The 20,208-nt window shown below is 50.1% G+C and overlaps 1 protein-coding gene and 1 pseudogene across 1 annotated transcript; both read left to right on the plus strand.

Annotated features, from left to right (window-relative positions):
* The first annotated feature begins 1,345 nt into the window (after positions 1-1,345).
* On the plus strand, positions 1,346-14,447 carry CCN5 (cellular communication network factor 5). The gene is made up of 4 exons (XM_033186506.1): positions 1,346-1,872; positions 6,326-6,542; positions 11,368-11,622; positions 13,723-14,447. The coding sequence occupies exons 1-4, from the start codon at positions 1,813-1,815 to the stop codon at positions 13,941-13,943; spliced, it is 753 nt and encodes a 250-aa protein (XP_033042397.1). The 5' UTR covers positions 1,346-1,812; the 3' UTR covers positions 13,944-14,447.
* On the plus strand, positions 14,075-14,787 carry LOC117068811 (annotated as a pseudogene).
* Positions 14,788-20,208: the final 5,421 nt, after the last annotated feature.

Below are 20,208 nucleotides of genomic sequence, written 5' to 3' on the forward strand. Positions count from 1 at the left end.
AAAGATGACAATAAGAGTATTTCAATTTTGTCATTTTACGAAACTACTTGGAGTTTTGATTTGTATTTACAGTTTTTAAAAGAGTAAAACAGTGTGAACAGTGAATGGTAATTATTTTGTTTGGTAAGTGCAAATTTTAATTCATACATGAAAAATATTTGTTTCATTTCATGATTATTACTGAAAACAATTTTGTAGTATGAAGGAAGAGGGGTGTTAAAAACGATCCACTGCGGATGTAAAGTACTCTAGGCATGCTTCTGACTGAAACATCGGCATTTCCACAAGAATCCCAAAATAAAACAAAATAAAAAAGACCTCTTCTGTTTCTTTTCCTCCAAGTTTCTGGACCCCCATCTCCACCCTGGCCACCTCTTCCTGCCATAAATAATCAAATCCCACATTTTCATCTTCAACTTCCGTTTCCATTGCCTCTTCTAATAGGACAGCAGCTGTGGGGGAAATCTCCTCCACGCTCACAATCCTCGTCTTGCCATTATATCAAGTCACACTTCTTCCTCACGGATCATCCATTCTGGAACCTCTGCTGTCCAGCTAGATCACTTTGAGGTTTGGACTACTACTGATGGAGGTAACCGGGACCCAGACAGCCCTTGACATCACCTCTTTTATCTTTGCCAAACTCTACAAACAAAGCCCATGTCTTTTCATCCCCTGCCCTCATGGCTGGGACATCGTTGATGTCCCCAAATCTTGGTGGTATGAACTTGTGTGTCTCACCCTTCACAGACATCACCATTTCCCATTGCATAGAAGGCGCTGCTCATACCAGGCACTTTGGCTCCCAGAAGAAGCAGGCTATCGTGCTATGTCCGACATCTAGGCGTTGGTACGTGCTGTTCCCTTGGCCTGGAACATTCTGCCCTCTCTCACCCTCTCTTTTCTTGGCTTTCTGAAATGGCACCTCCGTCAGAAAGCGTCCCTCACTCTTGGTCTGAGCAAGAGACCTTGCCTGGTATTCCTGAACTTCCACTTGCTTTCCCTCTGTTTTCTCCCTCTCTGGGCCTTGTCCTCAGGTCAGCATTGTGCCTTCAGTTCCTGCAGAGGTGACTTCAGAGGCGGCTGAATGAAACTAAATGGATTTGGCTTGACCCCATCATCTAGCAGTGCCCAGCAAGCACTGGCACACAGTAGGTCCAGCCTGCCCGGACTCGCCCACCACGGGCCCCCTTCCAGAGCTGGGAGGCAGGCCAAGGGAGGTCCCTTATGCCAAGAGCAAACAGGCCGCCCAGGGAAGTTTTGCTCTGGGTCACACCCGCCTCTGGGTGGCTGCCAATCTGCCTGCCAGAAACCGCAGGCTGGGCCGCGGCTACCCAGAGTCAGGGCCACGGAGCTTAGGAGACCTTGGGTCAGCTCTGCAAAGGGGGTGTTTACTGGATGCTTCCGGTATCTGCAGCACCACTGGGGTTCAGACAGGGGGTCTGGGATAGGGCTTTGCAACTACAGCAGGGCTAGGACCCTCTTGGGCTGGGAGGAGATAGGGAGGCCCCTGCAAGCTGTCACAGGCTCTTGGTGCTGGCACTGGCTCAGGCTTTCACACGCGCGCACAAACACACACACACACACACGGACAGGCACCCCCTTGGTGGCCTTCACAGTTTCACCTTCAGGTAAATGGGCTCATCCTTTGGGCCATGAGGATGGGAAGCGAAGCAAGGAATGAAAAAGCTACTCTGTGTGTGTGTGTGTCCGTGCGTGTGCCTGTGTGTGCCTGGGAGTGACCTCACAGCTGCTGGAACATAAAGACTCACAGGTCCGCCTCCCAGGCTCAAAGCTGGCTCTGCAGGGGACATGAGAAGCACACTGAAGACCCACCTTCTGGCCTTCTCCCTCCTCTGCCTCCTCTCAAAGGTAAGGAGGCCCGGGCCCTTGAAGGGGGCACTGCTGATTACTTGGGTGTGGAGGGGGTGGGGATGTAAAAATCACAGCCAAGGACCCCCGTGGTAGAATTCCTCCAGGGCCCCACATTGGGCACAGTCTGGCCACCATGCCTAAGCAGGGCTTCTCTCCCTGGCACTCAGAGCTGCCTCCGGCCAGCCCTGCTCTGTGACCTCAGACACGTGCCTTGCCTTCTCTGGGCCTCAGCATCTTCCCAGGTGAAGGGTATACAGTTTGTGAGGCCTCTGTGAAGGTCATTCATGATCATTCATCAAACTTACCAGGCAAATTAAACAGGACTTTAATGTACCCTCATTATGAATGGGGGTACTGAAGACATGACATGCTTGGCCTAACTCTGAGCCAGCATTTGGATGGATACCTAGCTGATTGGAAGGTTTATTCTGCAAGGGCATCAATGCCGTTGGACTCTTAGGCAGTGAGTGACCCGCCCGCCCTAGCTAGAGGGGGACAGGAGACACCTCTGTGGAGTAATGGCCTTCTCCCTGAGTGCTGCATGGGACATTCACCAAAGAGCTTGTGGGACATCTACCTTGTCTAACATGCACAACAACCCCATAAGGAATTTTCAGTTAAGTGAGGCTCAGAAAGGATAAGCAACTTGCAACCCCAGTTTTCAGTCAAGTGAGGCTCAGAAAGGGTAAGCAACTTGCTTAAAGTCACACAGCAAAGAAAGGTCAGAGCAATAGAGGAGGGCCATGGCGGAGCCTAGAACAGACATGGATGTAGGGGGAGAGGCACTCCAGTCTGTGCCTCCCCAAGCCCAAACTGGACCAAGGCAACAGCTTCTAAGCCTTATCATCCCCTCGGCAAATGCTGAGTTCCCAGAACCATGGAATCGGCCCCACCACAAGCCACGATCTCACTGTATTTTCACGCTCCTTTGAGAAGCATGGGCAGGAGCTTCTCTCCCTCAGGCCCCAAGTCTTGGTGCCCGGGAAGGCTGAGAACCACACTGGCATCCTGCCCTGCTGTTTGCTCTTCCAAAGGGGATGGGTAGGACATGATGCCAATGTGGGTGGCTTGGGTAGTTGGAATAGGGGACTTGGGGCTCTAGGAGGGAGAAGGGGTCCAGGATTATGAAAGAACAAAGTAAAGCTGTCCTAGACGTGCCATTAGGGTGAGACTTACGGGGCCATTCTTCCCTGGTCCTAGCAAGCAGGGACTGCACAGAAACACAGGGACTTAGTCACCACGACATGGAAAGCCACAGCAACCCTCACAGGGAGAACTCTGAGTCTTCCAGGCTGGCCGTTGGCTCCGGGGTTCCCGGCTGTGGACCAGGACAGGAGGCAGACACCTGGACACAAGCAAAACCACATCGATCAAGGACTGGCCAGGACCTCATTTAATCTCCACCATCACTCAGAAACAGGTGGTCTCTGCTCCACTTTACAGAGGAGAAAACTGAGCTTCAGCTCCACCTTCCAAAGCCGCTCATCCACGTGTTCAGGCACGTAGCAAGTCAGTGGCAGAACTTGAATCTCAACTCTTGCCCAAAAAACTCCATGCCCAGTGCTCCTGCCCCAGATATCATAAGCCTTGCCCCCTCCCCAACCCCCAGATATCACAGCAAGGCCCTGGGGAAACTGAGGCACAATGGGACAACTTGAGTTTGGGCCTTGGATGTCAACCTGAACTTGGATGTCAATCCTAATTCTGTCTCTTACTGGCTGTGTTACTACACGCTTTGAGCTCCAGTTTGCTCATCTTTAAAATGGGCGTAACGATGGCACCTCACATTGGAGGGGTAAATGAGAAAATGGCCCTTGGCCCATGACATACATATGGTATCACATGGGATAATTGTACACTAGAATAGTTGATGTCATTAATAGCCTCTTCTGGGTATCGGGGCCTACAGAGTCCTGCCCCCTGACAAACATGGCCAGTAGAGGGGTCCACAGTGGGAGCCCGGGTGCACAGCTGCTGGTCTATTTCCTGGCACTCCTGTTTTCAGGTGGGAGGGACCTAAGAGTCACTCCTGATGGTCCTCCCTCCATTGCCCACAAGCCAAGGCAGCTGAACCTCTGACTTAGAAGGGAACCCAAAAGCCCAGACTGTTTCTATGTGAATCACGTGTGGATTTATGAAAATGCAGATTCAGGCTGGGCACGGTGGCTCATGCCTGTAATCCCAGCACTTTGGGAGGCCAAGGTGGGCGGATCACGAGGTCAGGAGTTTGAGACCAGCCTGGCCAGCATGGTGAAACCCTGTCTGTACTAAAAATACAAAAAATTAGCCGGGTGTGGTGGTACGCACCTGTAATCCCAGCTACTTGGGAGGCTGAGGCAGAAGAATTGCTTGAACCTGGGAGGCGAAGGTTGCAGTGAGCCAAGATCATGCCACTGCACTCCAGCCTGGGTGACAGAGCAAGACTCCATCTCAAAAAAAAAAAAAAAAAAAGGAAAAGAAAAAAAAGAAAATGCAGATTTGGATTTGTATATAAAAATCCGGCTTTGGATTTATAGAGGGGTTCCAGATGCTGCCTGTCTAACAAGCTCCCAGGTGACGCTGCTGCTGCTAGTTCAGACCACACCTTGAGGGGCGAGGTCAGGCCATCGTCTCTAGAATCTGAGCAGCCTACAGTGATGGGACCCGCTCCCTTGTGAGGCAGCCAGACACCTGGTTCCGTTCGTTCATCTGCTACTCAGTGCTGTCTTAGTGTGGCCGTGATTGCCTCCTACTTTGCGGCCCCCACCAGAGGCTGGTCAGCCAGTTTGCAATGGCTCCCAGTGGCCAGTGTGGGAGTTGCTGGGAACTGAAAGCAGGTTTGCAGGATTGTGGGTAGGGGTGCACTGGGCGGGGCAGGGGGTGAGGCAGGGCAAAGGGGTCATTGCCTGCTTTGGGGCTGCACAGGAGATATGAGGTCATTAGTCCCATCAATGTAAACTGCAAGTCTCCCTTCCTCTAGATAAAACCCTCATCCCCTAAGGATCCTACTAAACTCAAACTTGGCCTCCCACAGATGGGGCCACTGGAAGCATCTTGAATTATGCTTCCTTCTTGGTTCCCACCTTCAAATGGGCGGACAGGGAGCCCACGGCACCTGCTGTATGTTGTGGTTGTTTCTCTGATGTGGGTGGCGAGGGGCAGGCAGGTCACATGGGCTGATACCCTGACCCTGTCATTGGGGAGTGGGTGCCTGGCTTACGGACACAGTCTACCCCCACCCCGTGACCCTGAGTCCTCACTTGGGAAGCAGGACCTGGGACGCTCCCAGCCCTGAATTGAACACGCTGACTTGTAGCAAGTCCCTGTCCCTCTCTGGAGCTCAGTTTCCCCATCTGTACCTGGCAGGGGGAGGAGGTTAGACTGGAGCAGAGGTGCTGAAAACCTAGCTGAGCTTCAGAAGCTACTGGATAGCTTGTTAAAAATAAAGATTCCAGGTCCCAGAGTCAGGGACTTCTGATTTTGTAAACCCCAGAGTGAGTTGGGGGGTCTGTATTTTCCCAAGTCTCCTGGCTGATGTGGTGCACATCCAGAGCTGGGAAGCATGCTGAATGAATCAAAAGGCCAAAAACATCCATGATACGGTTCGATTTATTCGTCCTAAGATAAGTAGCCATATGCTGGAAAGTGTACCAGCCCCTGCTGTTTTCATCCTTGGCTTGTTGCTTTTGCCTTTCTATAAGCTCCCAGAGGGAAGGGGCTGAGCCCTCTGCCATCATTAACAACAATGATCATCAAAGCTAAGTGCACTGAGCGCCTACTGCATGCCAGGCCCTGTGCTGAGGGTTTGCTGTGCAACATTTCATGTACTCCTCAGAGTAATCCTCTGAGTTAGATACTTCGAGGAAACTGAGGCTCAGAGAGCTTAAGTAACTTCCTCGAGGTCACTCAGCTAATAAGGGGCAGAATTAGAACTGGAAGTCTAGCCAGGTGCAGTGGCTCATGCCTGTAATCCCAGCACTTTGGGAGGCCGAGGCAGGTGGATTGCCCGAGCTCAGAATTTCAAGACTAGCCTGGGTAACATGGTGAAACCCGATCTCTACTAAAAATACAAGAATTGCTGGGCGTGGTGGTGGGTGCCTGTAGCCCCAGCTACTCGAGAGGCTGAGGCATGAGAGTCGCTTGAACCCAGGAGGTGGAGGTTGCAGTGAGGCTGGGATTGTGCCACTGTACTCCATGGAGCCTGGGCAACAGAGCAAGACTCTTGACTCCAAAAATAAAAATAAAAAGTAAAGAACTGGAACTCTAGTACAGAGTCCTTGCCCGTAACCACATGCCATACTGCCTCTTAGGGCATGTTGTGGGACTACTGGCCTTCGAGGCCAGGCATGCATGGCTCTGAGGCTAAGGTGTGGACCCCACACTGCCCAGTCTGGCAGAGAGGTGGCCGGTTGTGAGGGTCTCACTGCCCACCTTGAAAGCCCATGGCTGAGTGAGGTCTCTGTCTCTTCAGGTGTGTACCCAGCTGTGCCCGACACCATGTACCTGCCCCTGGCCACCTCCCCGATGCCCACTGGGAGTAGCCCTGGTGCTGGATGGCTGTGGCTGCTGCCGGGTATGTGCACGGCGGCTGGGGGAGCCCTGCGACCAACTCCACGTCTGCGACGCCAGCCAGGGCCTGGTCTGCCAGCCCGGGGCAGGACCCGGTGGCCGGGGGGCCCTGTGCCTCTGTAAGCAGGTTTGCAGGACTGAGGGGGGTAGTGTGTGAGCGGGAGGTCAAGGCCGTGGTGTCCTGAATCAAAGTGCAGTCCTCCTCTATCTCCTTGGATGCTCACTTCAGGTACCCCATCCTTTCCAGCTGAACTTGGTGGCCCAAAGCCCATTCCATACTCCCTCCTCTCCCTTCTTGGCCTCTGCTTAAATCATCTTACTACCCCAGTAACCTTCCCCCATCCCTACCTGTCCAAATCATTGCCAACTTTCAAAGTCAGGTTTAAACAGCTTCTCCCCTGAGAAGCGCTCCCAGATTCTTCAAACTGGATGCCATCATTTCCTTCTCAGGATCCTTACAACACTTTGAGGAAAATAAAAGTGCAGCCTCTTATTTAGGGCATAATATGTGTCCAGAACTGTGCTAAGCACTTACTACACATGTCACATCATCCTCACAATAACCTTACGATGGGAAGTACTTTCAGACCCATTTTACGAATGAGGAAACTGAGGTTCACCAGCATTAAGGGACATGCTTCATGTCACACGGCATGGGACCAACAGGCTCTAAGGAACATTTCATTCTGTCTTCTTTCAGAGTGGGGGCCCTGGGAGCACTGCTGGAATCCTGGGTTTGCTAAGTATTCACTAGCCACCCGAGCATGTGACTTTCCTCACCACTCTTCTAGGCCTTGGTATTCTCTGATGCTTTGGGGCAGGCTTTGCAAGCTGGCTCTAGTGACTTGGTGCCAGAGAATTCGTTGTCTTGGGAGGGCTGTCCTGTGCATGGTAAGACTTCTAGCAGCATCCCTGAACTCCACCCACTGTATACTTGGAGCACTCCCTGTCCCCCACGTCATGACAGTCTGTCTTCAGACAGTGCCAAATTTCCCCAGGGGGCAAAATCTCCAGTCAGGAGCCATCACTTTAGAGAAATGCAAAGAGGCAAGAGATTGTTCTTCTTTCTTTTTAAATAATAAGCCTTGTGGAACAATTTACCTTTCATTCATGTGCATGTCACACTTTTATAAAAATAAGAACGAGAAAGAGAGAGAAGCTCATGAATTATTGACAATTAATCTATCTATAGGAAAAGCCTTGTTAAAAAACAACAGGCCAGGCACAGTGGCTCATGCCTATAATCCTATCACTTTGGGAGACTGAGGCGGGAGGACTACTTGAGCCCAGGAGTTCTAGGCCAGCCTTGGCAACATACTGAGATCCTATCTCTGCAAAAAAAAAAAAAATTAGCCAGGTGTGGTGGCACGTGCCTGTAGTCCTAGCTACTTGAGAGGCTGAGGCAAGAGGCTCGCTTGAGCCTGAGCAACAGACCAAACCCTATCTCAACAACAACAAAAAAAGTAATAACTCTACGTGAAATGCTTTATTTACAAGTATTGTAAGGATAAGGAGGGTGATTTGTTACACAGACTGAAGGATGATTGTTTGTGAAAGTGTATCTGAAGAACAATTGAGATAAGTTACACTTTGCTTACATAGCTGTTATTTACATTTGCCATGACACGTGTAAACAGTACCCAGAGTTATTTTACACTTGCACAAGCCCTTACCATGTGTAAGACACTGAAGGTTTCGCAAATATAAACTCATTTAATCTCACAACCACATGATGTAGGTACTAATGTTACCCTTCTCTTTTTTTTTTTTTTTTTTTTTTCTGAGATGGGTTTCGCTCTTGTTGCCCAGGCTGGAGTGCTGTGGCCAGATCTTGGCTCACTGCAATCTCCACCTCCCAGGTTCAAGCGATTCTCCTGCCTCAGCCTCCCTAGTAGCTGGGATTGCAGGCATGTGCCACCATGCCCGGCTAATTTTGTATTTTTAGTAGAGATGGGGTTTTTCCATGTTGGTCAGGCTGGTCTCAAACTCCTGACCTCCCTGATCCGCCCGCCTCAGCCTCCCAAAGTGCTGGGATTATAGGCGTGAGCCACCGCGCCTGGCCCACCCTTCTGTTATAAATGGAAAAAAGAGGTATAGAGAGGCTAGGCAACTTGCCCAAGGTCACAAAGCTCATAAGTGGCAGAGCTGAGATTTGAACTCAGGGAGCTGGTTCCACAAACTTCATTGCTCAACTGCCTGACATGCAGCTGTTGAATAGTACATAGGCTGTGATTGTCGATAACTATGTTAAGGGATTTTTCGTATTCCATCTTAATTCAGACTTCAAACAGCGCAGGCCAAAGTGTACTTGGGTCCCTGGTCCTTCCTGCAACTCCCCACCTTAGTCTGTCAACATGGTGGTTGCTCATGAGTGCTTAATGATTTAAACTGAATTTAGAGGCCAGGAACTGGTGAACCCCAAAGAGTCCAGCTAACACATCTCAAAGGCTCAGTCTGGGGCTTTGCAGGGAACACGCTGCCAAAAACCTCTCCTATCACTCATTGAACGCCCTTCTGTAAGGGCCAACTCTGAGCCGCGAGATGCGCTACAGATTCACCATCGTGTAACAGCACATCCAATGCTGGGATCCTCATCTCCTGCCCCCCAGGTCGGTCTCCCCCGTCTGTTGAGAGCATCTCCATCCTTCTCATGGCTGAGGCTCAAGACCTTGGAGTCATTCTAGACATCTCTCTCTCTCTTTTTTTCTGAGATGGAGTCTCACTCCTTCACCCAGTGTGCAGTGGCATGATCTCGGCTCACTGTAACCCCTACCTCTTACGTTCAAGCAGTTCTCATGCCTCAGCCTCCCAAGTAGCTGAGATTACAGACTCCTGCCACCATGCCCAGCTGATTTTTATATTTTTAGTAGAGATGGGTTTTTGCCACATTGGCCAGGCTGGTCTGGAACTCCTGACCTCAAGTGATTCACCCACCTCGGCCTCCCTAAGTGCCGGGATTACAGGCGTGAACCACCACAGCCGGCCTAGACGTCTCTCTTTTCTCACCTCCCACATACCATCCACCAGCAAATTCATCATGGTATTTCCAGCATCCGACACTCCCGTCCCTTCTGTGGCTGCCACCCTGGTCTGAGCCCCATCATCACTGGCCTGGATTTTGCAGTAGCTGCATAATTATCTCCCTCCTTCTCTCCTTGCCCCTGGTCTATTCACAACACAGCAGAGAGCTCCTGGGAAGTCATAAGCCAGATTACCTCCCTCCTCTGCCCCAAGCCTTCTGGTAGCTTCCCATCTCAGAGGAAAAGCCAAAGTCCCCACAGTGGCCTACAAGGCCCCACAGGATCTTGCTCCTGCTTCCTCTCTGACCTCATCTCCTCCTGCTGTCTGCTGCAGTCACACTGGCCCCTTGCTCTTCCTTAAATACCCTGGGCATACTCCTGCCTCAGGGCCTTTGCACTGGCTGTTCCCTCTACCAGCATTATTTCTCAGTGAGGCCTTTCCTGCTGGAGGATTAGATGAGCCAGGGGACTTACAGCATTTTGCCCCAAGCCTGGCACGTAACAGATGCTATGTGGAAGCATAACCCACCCCCATTTATTGAGCATCTGCTATGTGCCAGGCTTGGGGCAAAATGCTGTAAGTCCTCTAGCTCATCTAATCCCCCAGCAGCCCTGTGAGCTGGGTACCAAGGCTCAGAGAGGCAAAATAATTTGCCCCAGGCCCCACAAGTGGGAGCCAGAGTTGGAACCTGAGTATGTGTGGTTCTGAAACCCCTGTGTGTGTCTAGACCTACTGGAAGGTTTTCTCAGAAGATCTGGGAGAACCTGTTTGCTGATGAGTCCTTTCCCCAGACATAGCTCAGTGGTCACCCAGGTCTCACACACATGCTGTTCCCTATCTGCACTTCCTGAGCGGCTCACATGCCTCTCCAGCGCTCTTACTTCATTCTGTCTTGGAGATGATGCCCTCACACCTGTCCCCCCTCCCCCAGGCTCGTAAGTCCCTCGAGGCAGGAACTGTCCTCTGTCTAGGAGCACAGTGGTTGGCACACAGGAGGGAAACAGTAAATACCTCTGGAATGATAAGGAGTAGGGCTATTTTATCAGTGTCTCTCATGTGCCAAGCCTTATGCCAGCTATTCATTCAAGGGGCATTTCCTGCAGTGCTGTGTGTCACACCTAGACTCTGAGCCCATCAGAGGGATGCAGAGATGCACACTGGCAACCCCAGCCCTCAAGGAGTTCATGTCCAGTGGAGGAAGTGGCAATAACGCCCATATCTTGAGGGCTTCATTGCAAGAGTGTTCCCTGAGCACTTAGGCCATGCCTAGCACTGTGTGCTAGAGGGTATGGACATGTCATCCCATGGAACCTGGAGGTACAATTACCGAGCTCATCATTGCTGTTGTTCAGGCCACTCAGAGAAGTTAAGTAACTTACTCAAAGACACACAGCTGGCAAGTTAAGCCCTGACATGACAGTGATGACTACAACACAAGTGGACAATGACTTTGTTGCATGAAATCTCAGTGTGCATAGAATACTTAAACATTATTAATATATAGTAACTATACTAATGATAATAAGCAAGGACCTATGGAAGGTCTCCTTTATGTTGTGATCATTACACCTGTCCTTCTGAGTAGTCTCTACCACCCTGGAAAATAAGTACCATTATATCCCACCTTGCAAATGAGGACACTGAGGCAAGAAGTGAAATTACTTGGCCCAGGTCCACAGCTAAGAAACGGCAGAACTTGGGGGTCAGTCCAGTCCTGTCTTCTTGCAATCCCTGTGCCAGGATGCAGGGTGCCCCAGCAGGCTGGTGGAGGGCTGGGGAGAGGTGCATATCCTGGGCTGGAGCCCTGGGCAGGGCTCAGCTACTGTGAGACCACTGCCTCCTGCAGCGGGATCTGGGCAGCTCTGCAGAGAGGGCTGTGCCGCTTTGCGGGTCACCGATGGGGGTGCGGTTTCTCCTCCGCAGTGGCAGAGGACGATGGCAGCTGTGAGGTGAACGGTCGCCTGTATCGGGAGGGGGAGACCTTCCAGCCCCACTGCAGCATCCGCTGCCGCTGCGAGGATGGCGGCTTCACCTGCGTGCCGCTGTGCAGCGAGGACGTGCGGCTGCCCAGCTGGGACTGCCCCCACCCCAGGAGGGTCGAGGTCCTTGGCAAGTGCTGCCCAGAGTGGGTGTGCGGCCAAGGAGGGGGACTGGGGGCCCACCCCCTTCCAGCCCAAGGTGAGCGCAGCGCTGGTCCAGGTCAGGGGCAGGACTGCCTGGGGGCGCCAAGGGCCACCTGGGGGGTGGGGTGGGGCGGGGCTTCCTGGGTACCAGGACCCAGGGACACATCAGAAGCTGGGAGGGGCGGAGGCTGAGGAGAGAGATAAGAAAGAGGAGGGGAGGGCCGGGCGCGGTGTTTCGCCCCTGTAATCCCAGCACCTTGGGAGGCCGAGGTGGGAGGATTACGTGAGGTTAGGAGATCGAAACCAGCCTGGCTAACATGGGGAAACCCTGTCTCTACTAAAAATTCAAAAATTAGCCGAGCATGGTGGCGGGCATCTGTAGTCCCAGCTACTTGGGAGGCTGAGGCAGGAGAATCGCTTGAACCCAGGAGGCAGAGGTTGCAGTGAGCCCAGACCATGGCACTGCACTCCAGCCTGGCCGACAAGCATGAAACTTCGTCTCAAAAAGAAGAAGAAAAGAAAGAGGAGTGGAGGGTCACCAGGACTCCCTCTTTAAAACCGATAAACAAAAAGCCACCGCCTTTGAGATGTGTAATTTAAGACCATAAATAATTAAAAATAAAAACTGGGTGACAGAGTGGAGAGAGGAAAGATAGGTTAGGGTACATGAACCAAATTCTCACATTTCAGAGATATAACAGAGCTAAGCTCTTAGAATATATAATATTACTGTATTTATAATATATTGATACATATTAATAAAATATTATTAATTTATTGTTATTTGGGCTTATTAAAAAAGGAACTCAAAACTGAACCAGGTAAGGTGGCTGCTCTGGAATGTGGGCCGAGGGTGGGCTAAAGATGGAGAATAGACAGTTACCTCCCACCGTCCCACTATAAATCTTCAATTTTAGAGATTTTTGTTGTTGCTGTGTTGCTTTTTGAAAATTATTATCACATGAATGTGACTTTTTAAAAAAGGCAACTGAAAAGAGGAGATTGGTTTCATAAATGCTGCCGCCACCCACAAGAGGTAGTCGAGTGTTTTGGGTCAGGTGCACGGTGTCTGCACCAGCCCCACCACTCCCTTTTTGCTGTGTGACTCTGAGAAAGTTGCTTAAGTTCTCTGTGTCTCAGTTTCTCCAGCTGTCCAATGGGGACAATAAGAGCATCCACTTCATAGCGTTGTAAGAACTACTTGAGTTTGTTCAAGTCAAGCAGCTGTAGCAGTGCCTGGCACATGGTACTGTATCAGAGGTAGCCGTTATTATCCCTATGATGGAATATGATATATCCATTTAAATACATAGGAAAACACCAGTGAGTTTGCCTTATGAATAAAAGCAGGATAAGAAGGTGCATTTCCAACTCAATCTCAACTAATTGTGTCCCTCTGCATGTATACAGGTATATCTACACGTACACATGCATACACAGCCCACACATACGGGTAGAAGTCAGGGTTTCTTAACCTCACCACTAGTGACAATCGGGGCAAGTAATTATTTGTTGGGGGGGCTTTCCCGTGCACTGCAGGGTGCTTAGCAGCATCCCTGGCTTCTACTCACCAGATACCAGTAGCATCCCCCCAAATGTGATGACCAAAACTGTCTCCAGATATTGCCGAACCTTTCCTGGGAGGCAAAATTACCCTAGTTGAGGACTACTGGTGTAAGACTAGAAGGAAGGACACCAAAATATTCACAGAGGGAGACTTGGAGCAGAGAAAAAGCTAGACTGTGGTAAACCTGCCATCTTGTTCCTGGCACAAGAATCCTGAAATCTTTAGCATCCTTGCCACCGGGTTAAAGCACTACTCCACACAGGCTGGGCACCCTCTGCCTGTAAAATGCTGTTTATCCAAAGAGATGAGAAAGCTGTAGTTGACTGAGGGGCCATCGTGACCAGAAAACTCTGGTTGCCAAATAACTAATATTTATGGAAATCTTACAAGTACCAGGCACTGTGCTAGGCACTTCATGCCCATTATTTTATTCGATGCCATCCACTGTTAGGAAATTTACATAAGAAGAAATTGAGATGCAGAAAGACTGAGCCGTTTGACCAAGATTGCCATGGCCACTGGTGGGTGGTTTGATTGAGCTGCTGAGCCCTGGCTACTCAGCACTAACTCTTGTTCTTTCTCCCCTAGGACCCCAGTTTTCTGGCCTTGTCTCTTCCCTGCCACCTGGTGTCCCCTGCCCAGAATGGAGCACGGCCTGGGGACCCTGCTCGACCACCTGTGGGCTGGGCATGGCCACCCGGGTGACCAACCAGAACCGCTTCTGCCGACTGGAGACCCAGCGCCGCCTGTGCCTGTCCAGACCCTGCCCGCCCTCCAGGGGTGGCAGTCCACAGAACAGTGCCTTCTAGAGGAGGGCTGGGAATGGGGACATGGTGTCCACCATCCCCAGCAGGTGGCCCTGTGCCTGGGCCCTGGGCTGATGGAAGATGGCCCCTGCCCAGGCCTTTGGCTGCAGGCAACACTTTAGCTTGGGTCCACCATGCAGGACACGAATATTAACACCCTGCCTGGTCTGCCTGGACCCTGAGGTACAGTGGAGGCGCAAGACCTAGTCCCCTTTCCTCTAACTCACTGCCTAGGAGGCTGGCCAAGGTGTCCAGGGTCCTCTAGCCCATTCCCTGCCTACACACACAGCTTATATCAAACATGCACAGAGGCAAGCTTTCTCTCCAACTTCCCCTGGGCAAGAGATGGGACAAGCATTCCCATAATATTGAGGCTGCAGCAGGTGCTGGGCTAGACTGGCCATTTTTCTGGGGGTAGGATGAAGGAAGGCACACAGAGATTCTGGATCTCCTGCTGCCTTTTCTGGAGCTTTGTAAACTCGTTCCTGAATACAAGCCTATGCATGATCTTGTGTGTCAGGCCTGTGTTTTCTGAGAAAGCCCTCCCATTATCTGGGGCAGAATTCAGGGGCGGAGTTCTCTGTGAACCTCACAAGGTGAAATCACATCGTCTTAAAGAAAGCCAGAAGACAGGCCTTCAAGTGATCCATGAAGCCCAATTCATATTAATAATAATTAACATTTTTTTTTTTTTTGAGACGGAGTTTTGCTCTTGTTGCCCAGACTGGAGCTGGAGTACAATAGCACGATCTCAACTCACTGCAGCCTCCCGGGTTCAAGCGATTCTCCTGCCTCAAGACTCCTGAGTAGCTGGGGTTACAGGCGTGTGCCACCATGCTCGGCTTTTTTATTTGTTTGTTTGTTTGTTTTTTGTATTTTTAGTAGAGAGGGGGTTTGCCATGTTGGTCAGGCTGGTCTCGAACTCCTGACCTCAAGTGATCCGCCCGCCTTGGTCTCCCAAAGTGCTGGGATTACAGGTGTGAGCTACTGCGCCCAACCAATAATTAACATTTCTTGAGCACCTACCATGTGCTAGGCACTAGCACTTTATACAGACCAGTGCTTCCCAGCGTTTTCGACCAGAGAAGAGCAGGGAGAATGGAGGCTGCCTCCCAGGGACTGGGGAGCATAACCTGAAATCAACTAACCCAAGGGTGAAATTGTTTGAAGTCTCATATTTTATTGTTTACAAACAACAACAAAAAAAGAAAAACAAAAACACTCAACACCAAATACATAAATTTTACATCTTCCTCCATGGTCTACCTGTGTTTGTTTAAAAAGTAAAACTGTATTTCCATTAGGATCCAAGCAGGAAATTAGAAAGCACTCTTGGTATTTAAACAGGGATTTCTTCTTATTGAACTAATTTTATTAAGGTATAATTTACGCACAGTTAAATATACAGGTTTTAAGCATATGGTTTAACGAGTCTTCATAATCATACACACTCATGTAACCAACTCCTCAATTAAGGTATAAAACATTTGCATCATCTCAGGGAGTTCCCTCTGGCTCCTTCCCAGTTATCTCTCTGCTCCCCAAGGCAATGACTGTTCTGATTTCTATCACCACAGATGAGCTTTCCTGTTCTTGAACTTTGCATTAATACAACCATAGAGTAGGTACTCTATAATGAATGACATCTTTCACTCAACATAATAAAATAAAAGGAATTTAATGAGAAGACTTAGTTACCCACCTGAGAGGCCAAGTAGGGGACCGTGTGATGCAAGAGGAGAAACTCAACACCAGCCCTCGGGGTGGAGGGGCAGAGGGAGGGCAGAGCCCAGAGCTGGCACCAGCAGGCAGAGGATGGGGACCCGGCAAGGCTGTCTGCTGGGAGCTGCAGCCGCTAAGGAGATGCAGCCTTGTAGACCTAACAAAAAGTAGACAGAGGTGGAGAGATGTGCCCCCGCTTCTGCCTGCTGCTATCCCCCTGTTTCCAGTTATACCTCCCATGAGTCAAACCTGCTGGGAAGGTGGAAGAAAGGGGGAGCCTTGGAGATGCAGGACAATTAAGGGTAGGGAGGCTTCTGAGAATGAGGGCAATTCCCAGACACAGTGTTTGTCAATTACCCACCCCAGGTAGAGTTGCTGGTCACAGAGGCCTGTGCTGCCCAGCCCCCAACACTCATCTCAGGTATCAGCCACTCCAGAAACCTTAGTTTGAGAATCACAGGCTGAGTTTGAGCCATGTAACCTTCACAGAGCCCCTACATGGCAAATCTAACTAACTCCAGCTCAGGGATGAGGAAACACCTGGGAAAGTGAGCTGTCTAAAAGCTGGTCTACAGCTGGTGTGGGATTTTAGTCCAACCTGAGTTTATCTGACTCTCCAGAATGGCTGTTGGGGTCTGTCATAGACTGAGAATTTCCATGGGTCTGGTTCTGCAAGGGTAAACCCTAAACACATTTCCAGGCAAAATTCTGAGAACGTCCCCCCAAACAGGGAGAACATGGACGAGAACCAGGAGTGTGCACTGAGGGACTCCCACACATGAGGCTGTCTCTGCCAAGCGCTCTGTCCACACCGTTGCACGTCATCCTTGGGACATTCCTAAAGGAAAGTGCCACTAATACTCCCTGGTTAGAGATGAGTAAACTGAGACCCAGAGTGATTAATAAGCTGTCCTGGAGTTGTGGTGCTGGGACTCAGGCCCATGACCTCACAGCTGAGCCGCTGCTGTGCAGTGGGGGAGTGAGTGGGCTCGGCCAACCTGCCCAGGTGTGCGTCCTGGCTCTGCTATTTCCTAGCGCTGTCATCTTAGGCAAAGTACTTAACCGCCTTGTGCCTCAGTTTCCCCTTCTTTAAAATGGGGATAATGGCAATACTCAACACAGAGGATTGTTGAGAGTGTTACGTGATTTACAAAAAAAATTTAGGGCCGGGTACGATGACTCACACCTGTAATCCCAGCAATTTGGGAGGGCAAGGCGGGCAAATCACTTGAGGTCAGGAGTTCAAGACCAGCCTGGCCAACACATGAAAACCCCATCTCTACTAAAAATACGAAAATTAACTGGGTGTGATGGCACACACCTGTAATCCCAGCTACTCAGGAGGCTGAGGCATGAGAATTGCTTGAACCTGGGAGACAGAGGTTGTAGTAAGCCAAGATCGTACCACTGCACTCCAGCCTGGGGGTACAGAGGCCGAAAGATTGAGGGTCATGATCAACTCGGTATACCACTGGAAGCTATATGAGTAAGCAGCAAACTATTTCTCATAAATGCAGAACGTTGGCAAACTGACAAACTGTTTCTGCCACCCAGAAGGAATGCTGAGGGCAGTCACGCCCCAAGCATGGTGTTTCTTGTGATTAGGCATAACTGAAGCCTGTTAGTAACAATATGAACCTGTGATCAATCAAGCAGCTGACCAGTCGTTGCCTCCTCCTCCCTGCTCATTCTACCTAATAAATAGGAGGGGCTGTGTTCCTTTAAAACAGTTTCTTTTGTCTTAAGTTTTCATTTCTACGTTCATCCGTTCGTCCCTTTGTTCAGTCCTGTAATGAAGTCTCAGGCAGTAACAGTAGTAACTGCTGTAACGACGGTCTCAGGTAGTAACAGTAATAACTGTTGTAGTGACAGCCTCAAGTAGTAATTGTGGTAGTCTGCAACAAAACAAAACAAAATAAAATAAATGTTAGCAACCATTATCCTAACTCTTGGTGCTTTAGTTTTTTGATCTGTAAAATGTGAATAAATAGTGCCCACCCCATAGGACGGCTGTATAAAGTACCCGGCTGGGTGCAGTAGCAAGCACGCCTGTAATCCCAGCACTTTAGGAGGCTGAGGTGGGCGGATCACCTAAGGTCAGGAGTTTGAGACCAACCTGGCCAACATGGTGAAACCCCATCTCTACTAAAAATACAAAAATTAGCCAGGCATGGTGGCGCACGCCTGTAATCCCAGTTACTTGGGAGGCTGAGGCATGAGAATCACTTGAACCCAGGAGGTGGAGGTTGTAGCAAGCCAAGATCATGCCACTGCACTCCAGCCTGGGCAACAGAGCGAGACTCTGCCTAAAAAAAAAAAAAAAAAAAAAAGTGAGTATCCACTCCTCAGGGGTTTTGCATTAGGAAGGTAATTCCTTCAGGTTCTTCAACTGAAGCTATTCTCCTCCTGCCTGCAATTCTTGGCAAATGTTGTGAAGGCAAGGACTGGGAATCCTCTTGTTTGTGGAGAAGAAGAAACACGTGTCAGGGGCAAAGGTCACGGGGGCAAACCAAGTTAACCCTCTCTGAAGCTCTCACGGCCAGAGGTTTCCAGGCCTGGCCATTTCCCCATGGGAGGCTTCTGCCCTCACTTCCTCAGTGCTGGCCTGGGTCCGCAGGGAAAGCTGAGTGTCCCGGGGCAGAATGCTTTCTGCAGAGGCCTCTGCCACCAGCTGTGGCCGAAAGACCTGGCATAGGGCCTGTTCCTGGGGCCCTTGGCACACCATCCTCCTCCAGCCAAGAGCCGTAAGGAAGAAGGGACTGAACGAAGGGACAAATGTAGAAATGAAAATTTAAGACAAAAGAAACTGGTTTAAAGGAAGGAGCCAGGGGAAGAAGAGAACTCCCTGCTTCTAGTGAACAAGGCAGCCCCTAAGCTTCCACAGCCCTTCCTAGTGAAAGGCATCAACAGGCCCCAGGAAGTCCTCCTGGCTGCCGGGACACCCGTGGTCCTCCCCATTCTAACTAGTTACAGTTAAAATGAATCTAGCAAACACAGAGAGCTAGGCCCTCCCAAGCCCTGCCCTGGGATCCAGGGACAAACACAGCGCCCAGGGGAGCCCACACACTTATGGGGAGCAGTTTACTGTCTCACTGTTTATTGAGCAGCTACTGTGTTCCTGATGCTTTTGTAAACCAGAAAGTATCTGAGACAGATCTCAATCAGTTTAGACATTTATTTTTCCAAGGTTAAGGACATGCCCAGTAGAGAGGTCTGTGCCTTTCTCTAAAGATGACTTTGAGGGCTTCAGTATTTAAAGGGGAACGCAGGCTGGAGGGGAAAGAAGGAGGGTCCGGAAATCCACATATTGCAAGAGAAAAAGAGCAGGTAGGGAAATTATGTATTCAATTACGTATTCATCTCACGCTCTGTAACCTTACATAAGATAAGGTGAACACAGAGTAGCTACCCGTGGAGATACCTGGCCTTTTATCTGTGGCTCTCTGCCTAGGAACAAAGGAAAGGCAACTTCTTGTATGACTCAAGTTTCAGCTTGTTTCCTTTTGGCAGAGTGAACTGGGGTTTTCATTTTCCTTTCACACTTTCTATACCTTCTCTTATTGAAAGTGAGGTGGTTGCTGTGATCCGCATTTTACAGATGAGAAGCTTAGGCTTAAAGAACAGAATCACCACTCACCATCCAGGATGGGAAGTCAGAACCAGCTGAACCAGCAGCTGGCTCAGCCTCTCTCTCTCTGTCTCTGTTTCTCTCTCTCCTGCCTCTTTCTCTCTCTGTCTCTCTCTCTCTCTATTTCTCTCTTCTGTCTCTTTCATCCTCTCTCCTCCTCTCCTTCCATTTTTGTTTCTCTTTCCCTTGCCTTTCTTTTTCCTCTTTCTTGAATTTTTAATGAAGTATAAAAAGTATACAAGACCAGGCGTGGTGGCTCATGCCTGTAATCCCAGTACTTTGGGAGGCTGAGGTGGGTGGATTGCATGAGCTCAGGAGTTTGAGACCCCCGTGGGTAACGTAGTGAAACCCCCTCTACAAATAATACAAAAATCAGCTGGGCATGGTGGCACATGCCTATAGTCCCAGCTACACAGGAGGCTGAGGTGGGAGGATGGCTTGAGCCCAGGAGGTAGAGGTTGCAGTGAGCCGAGATTGCATTACTGCACTCTAGCCTGGGTGACAAGAGTGAGACCCTGTCTCAAATAAAAAAAAAAAAAGGTACACAAATAATAAGTGTTCAGTTAGTCCAGTTTTCACAAATGAGTCAATCAGTACCCGGTTCAACAGCAGGACCATGCATTGCCTGCACCTCCCAAATCCACCTTGGACTTCCTCTCTTAACTATCCACAAGATAATCACTATCCTGACTTCTAACAGATAGATCCATTGTACCTGACCAGAAGCAGCAGCCATCAGCTGCAGACTTGTTAGAAGTGCCCCGTCCCAGACCTACAGAAGCTCTGGGAGTAAGGCCCAGAAATCTGTTTTAACAAATCTCCCATCTCATTGAAATCAGACACAGCGCGAGGCTCGGGGGCGGACAGCAGTGATGTGCTGCTGCCCCCTTGTGGCATTTCCATGCATGAACAGCCGAG

Source organism: Trachypithecus francoisi, unplaced genomic scaffold (assembly GCF_009764315.1).
Source record: "Trachypithecus francoisi isolate TF-2019V2 unplaced genomic scaffold, Tfra_2.0 Lachesis_group21, whole genome shotgun sequence".
In the NCBI taxonomy this organism is placed as follows: Eukaryota; Metazoa; Chordata; class Mammalia; order Primates; family Cercopithecidae; genus Trachypithecus; species Trachypithecus francoisi.